Here is a 5,800-nt window from a genome sequence, read left to right as displayed (position 1 = left end):
ACATCGTTGAAGACATCAAGCAGAAATGCTGCTATGTGGCCGTGGATTATGCGAACGAGGGAACCCACGGTGTAGACTATGAGCTACCAGACGGTCAGGTCATCACCATCGGCAAAGAAAGATGTAAATGTCCGGAAGCTCTCTTCAACCCATCGGTCATGGAATCAAACGAAGAAGGTATTCACACCATGACCAGCAACAGTTTGAAACGAGTAGAGCCCCAGATTAGAAAGCTCATGTTCGGTAATGTTCTGCTGAGTGGAGGCACCACATTATTCGATGGCTTCAATGTTCGTTTCTGCAAAGAGATTTTTCCTCTGGCCCCTCCTGACATTAAACCCAAAATCCACGCTGTCCCAGAAAGGAAGTATGCTGTTTGGATTGGTGGCTCTATCCTGGCCTCATTGCACGCCTTCCAGTCTTTATGGATTCGCCAAAAAGATTATGAAGAAGAAGGCCCGTTAATAGTGCATCGTAGATGCTACTGAGAACCATGTACTTCTTTTGTCCTATTATAGTTTCAAAATATTAAAGATTTAAACTTTATCATTTTGTGTAGGGATGATAAAAAAAGTTAATACATCAACTTGTTTCTTAATTTTTGCTATCAACTATTCAGAACTATTAATGTCAATCTCAAATATGTTTCTTCATATGTTCAGGTGAGCTTCAAGATTACTGTATTATTTAAAAATACTTTGTTAGAAATTATATTTAAGGAATTAAATCATCAAAGAAATGCACACAACGATGCAGATAACTTGCTTTATTTTCTTGCTGAATGTAACACTTTCCAAGGTTTGAGAAGTCTGATGTAGGACAACATTCAGCTCTAATGCAAAAGTGGCCTCTTACAGTGTATTCAAAGTGTTCAGTTGATTCGAGTAGTGCACTAGTTTTCATTTGAAAATTGAGGTCTTGTTATGTAAATAGGATTCTGATTGCCATTTTAGATAGGACCTGATTTAAACAGTTTCACTGCTGATAAGAGAGCAGTGGCACCCTAAGGGTAAATCTTGAGATATTTCTGGTGATTTCAGTGAAGCCAGAGTGTACTTCCAGGGAACACACAAAGAAAAGAAAGCAAAGTATCATGCTTGCTGGAGATCTGACATATTACCAGAAAGTCATAGAGACATTCAGCAGGTCTGGCAACATCTGTGGAGTGAGAAACACTCAAAATTAACATTTCAGGTCTGATATAAGGGGAGGCAATGGCCTAGTGGTATTGTTGCTGGACTGTTAATCCAGAGAGCCAGATAACATGGCAGATGGTGGAATTTGAATTCAGTAAATATCTGGAATTTAGAATCTAGTGATGACCATGAGTCGATGGTTGGGAAAAACCCACCTGGCTCACTAATGTCCTTTCGGAAAGGGAACCTCCATCCTTAACTGACCTGGCCGACATGTGACTCCAGACCCACAGCAATGTGGTTGACTCTCAGCTGCCTTCTGGGCAATTAGGGATGGGCAATAAATGCTGCCTGGCCAGCAACACCGTCATTCTGTGAATGAATAAAGGTTAAAAAAAGATATCTCTTTGGAAATGAAAATATTACCTGTGCAGTTATTGTCCTGTGATTGCAATCCACGTTCCACTGCTCAGAGCTTTACTGGCAGCAGCTCCTGGTGACCTCCAGTTTTTAATCTGAAAAGCTGCAACAGTATGTTTGTTAAATGCCCTACAACTGTGATGATACATTATATGGGCCGGACCTGAAAATCATGGCCACTTTGTCACCCAAATGGCCAATCAAACTCAGTGCATTGTCAGTCAGCTGTCCAAAAGCCTTAGTTGGGCTGGTAAATTTAGTTGGCTAAAATTCAGGATCATGTCGACAGTGTGGGTTTAATTCCCATTCCGGCTAAGGTCAATTTGAACTCTGTGTCTTTGCCATGCCTCAGAGAAGTTAATGGAATACCGCCATTGGCAAAAAGTGTCTGCTGATGCTCAGGATGAAGCATCAGCAGAGAATGGCCAAAGACCTGTCCTCAGACAGAGCACATAAACCACACCTTATATTGTACACTGCTCAGCTTATCAAGTATGTTATTATTATGCAAATTAGGTTAGGTACCATAGTGAAATTGGAGCAACAACTGCTATTTATCTAACAGTATAAAGGAGATATAACATTCTAAAATGCTTAATGGAAGTCTTATCAAACAACATTCAACTTCCGACACACAGATGAACCTATTAAGACAGGTGACCAAAAGCTTGATCAAAGACAGATTTTAAGGAGTTTCATAAAGGCGGGGGGGAAAGAAGCAATAAGGAGGTTTAGGGAGGCAATCCCAAAGCTTAGTTCCTAGACAGTCAAGACATTGCTTGCTAATGCTCTAGTATAGTAAATCAGGATGTGTAACAGGCCAGAACTGGAACAATGCAGAGTTTGCAAAGGTTTAAGGAGCTGAAGATGTTTCACAAAATGTGGAAACCTGAGGACATAGAGGGATTTAAACGCAAAGATAAGAATTTAAAATTAGAAGCATTGTTGAACTGGGAATCAATGTACAACAGCCAGCATCAAGGTGATTGATGGATGGGACATTATGTAAGTTAGGATAAAGGCACTCATGTATTGAAGGTGGAATATATGAGACCAGCGAGGAGATTCATAGAATAATCAAGTCTAGAGGTAACAAAGTGTTCAGACTGCAGGTGGACCAATGCGATGGTGGAGAGGAGTGACATTAGAAAGACAGAAATTGAGAAGATATGAAGTTGGAAACTAATCAGTTTCAAATAAGTTTCCTTGAATTAATTTGGAACATATTTCTATACATCCAATATTAGATGTCTTCATTATGTAAAATCTAATGCAATGGAGGTGTCAATAAAAATGCTAGATAAACAGCTGGGTGTTGTCATAGTACATGTGGAATCTGATGTTTTTGCAGTCATGTTCTCGAGGGGCAACTTGTAAATAAGAAATGGGAAGTCCTGCATTAATTCCGGAAGTAAACAGGGGAAGTTACTGGATTCTATCATCAGACACAAATTGACCTCTTTGCGGAAAATGGTATGACTTGATCAAAGAGAACCCACATGAATTAGTAGAGGATAAAATTAAGTCACTATAGTCCTACCAGACCATAGGGCTTCTCTCTTGCTAAGGAGAATCGATTGCTGACAATTTAACCTGACAACCTCAGGTAAGGAGAAAAGTTGAGAAGGACAGTCTTTCATGATAACCTCAGCCAGCGCAGGAATTGAACCCGCACTGTTAGCATCATTAACCAGCTGCCCAACTGAGCTAACTCCCTGCAGCTGTGTCTGATTAATTTTTTAGGCAGTCACTAGCATGGTGGGTTATAGAGTATGCTTGGATGTCTCTAAATCAACTTCCATAATTAAATAGGATTTTGCATGAGGTTATGAGCAAAATTAAAACAACAAGGAATTGGAGGTAGAGATAGTAGGAACTGCCGATGCTGGAGTCTGAGATAACCAGGTGTAGAGCTGGATGGACACAGCAGGCCAGGCAGCAGCAGAGGAGCAGGAAAGCTGACGTTTCCGGTCTGGACCCTTCTTCAGAAATTAGGAATTGGAGGTGACCTTGTGACACAGGTCGGTAATTGGTTGAGAGTTGGGAATCAGAAGATAGGGTTAGACGAAACAATTTCAGATTTGCCTTATTCTAATACTCAGGATTGGATTTTCAGATCCTGACCCTGTGGCAGTATTAGCAATTTCCATACCCAAAGGGGAAGCCAGTTCAGCAGTAAATTAGCAACATGAGGAGGAACCTGGAGGTGTGGCATAGTTAAACAAGACAATTTGAAACAGTGAATGGCAGTCATTATGGAGCAGAAGGGTCCTCAAAGGTCACCACTGACTTGGTCATGGGTCCTCATGCAGCACCAAGTTTCTCAGATCCATCCTTGTGCTTTTAATCAATGCAGTGCCAGCCATTAAAGATATCTTGGCTTCTGAGGAAGGGTCACTGGGCCCAAAATGTTAACTTTGTTTTTTCCTTCACAGATGCTGCTAAACCTGCTGAGCTTTTTCAGCAACTTTGTTTTTGCTCCTGATTTACAGCATCCGCAGTTCTTTCGGTTTTTATTAAAGCTATCTTGTTTGAGTTATTGTGGGTAAATCACCACAAGCCACATTTAATTCGGCTACTTATTAAGAAATCTCATAGACAATCAAATACTGAAACAATGATTTAAACTTTATTGCTTGTAACAACCAAAATAAGACCCCTCAAGTAAGCAAGTTAAGTCTCAACTTAACTTTGCTATTATCCAATTAAAGGCCAAATTTAGCAACAATTCCAACCAACAGTATCTGTCTGTAATGTCCAGAGTTTGATCCTTATGCAGTGTTATTCTTTGAAGTTCTGCTAATGAAGGGCTCAGGAGTGGATTTCTTATGATTTCATCTTTTCCGTCTATGGTGTAACAATATTGATGATTTTACATTCTTCCATCTCAAATATTGATTATTCTTTTGGAGTTCTTGAGTCTACAGCTTGCTTCCTTGTCAAAAGTAACTTGTCTGTTCCTTGTTACATTCAGTGTCGAATGTTTGAAGACAAAACTTTCCTGCAGTTAATTCCTTAAATTCTTCTGCAGGGTAATCGGTTGTCCTTGTGGCATAAAGCAGCTATTTATCAAGCAGATGTCAAAACAGTTTTGTTTGTGTAGACTCAACTTGTTCTTCATCCAGACATGGCTAATTGCTTTCAATTAATGTATAAGTTTGTCTTGTCCTTTAATAGTTTATTCCAGACAGAGTTATTGCTGCTTCTTTCAATCTTTGAACAGTTATTAAAGTTCTAAAGTTTATAATACCATACTATCTTCTGGCAGAAGAAATGCATCCAGAGGATCAAAGAGGCTTAGTTGGCAATGGAGCTCTGCAGCAGAGAAAGACACAGGTCCGGTACAGAAAGAGATTCAACGATCTGATACATCAGGAAAGGTAAGTGACAGGTCTCTAGAGTCATACAGTCATAGAGATGGACAGCACACAAACAGACCCTTTGGTCCAACTCATCCATGCCGACCAGATATTCTACATTAATCTAGTCCCATTTGCCAGCATTTGCCCTATATCCCTCCAAACCTTTCCTATTCATATACCCAGTTTGAATGGTGTAATTCTACCAGCTTCCACCATGTCTTCTGGCAGCTGATTCCATACATGCAACAATCTCTGCATGAAAAAATTGCCCCTTAGGTCCCTTTTAAATTTTTCCCCTCTCACCTTAAACCAATGCCATCGAGTTTTGGACTCCCCTACCCTGGTGAAAAGACCTTGAACGTTTATCATATCCAGGCCCCTCATGATTTTAGAAACTTCTATATGGTCACCCCTCAGCCTCTGGTGCTCCAGAGAAAATAGCCCCAGCCTATTCAGCCTCTCCCTATAGCTCAAACGTTCAAATCCTGGCACCATCCTTGTTAGTCTTTTCTGAACCCTTTCAAGTTTCACAACATCTTCCCCATAGCAGGGAGACCAGAACTAAATGCATTATTCCAAAAGTGGCCTAAACAATATTCTGTACAGCCATAACATGACGTCCCAATTCCTATACTCAATGCACTGACTAATAAAGGCAAGCGTACCAAATGCCTTCTTCACCACCTTGTCTATCCGCAACTCCACTTTCAAAGAACTATAAACCTCCACTCCAAGATCTCTTTAATCGGTAAGACTCCCCAGAATCTTATCATTCACAGTATAAGTCCTGCCCTGATTTGCCCTACCAAAATGCAGCAACTCACATTTATCTAAATTAAACTCCATCTGCCACTCGTCAGTCCATGTGCCCATTTGATCAAG

The 5,800-nt window shown here is 40.4% G+C and overlaps 1 protein-coding gene across 1 annotated transcript; it reads left to right on the top strand.

Moving 5' to 3' along the window:
* Positions 1-5: 5 nt before the first annotated feature.
* On the top strand, positions 6-488 carry LOC109924486 (actin, cytoskeletal 3-like; the record flags this gene model as incomplete). The annotated part of the gene is made up of 1 exon (XM_048594522.1): positions 6-488. A coding segment is annotated over one exon (483 nt), but the record flags the coding sequence as incomplete, so codon positions are not given.
* Between the last annotated feature and the right edge of the window lie 5,312 nt (positions 489-5,800).

This window comes from Rhincodon typus, unplaced genomic scaffold, assembly GCF_021869965.1.
Source record: "Rhincodon typus isolate 14 unplaced genomic scaffold, sRhiTyp1.1 hic_rhity00010483, whole genome shotgun sequence".
Taxonomy (NCBI): domain Eukaryota; kingdom Metazoa; phylum Chordata; class Chondrichthyes; order Orectolobiformes; family Rhincodontidae; genus Rhincodon; species Rhincodon typus.
Note: the sequence above shows the minus strand (reverse complement) of the source record. Positions and strands in the feature narration are given on the sequence as shown.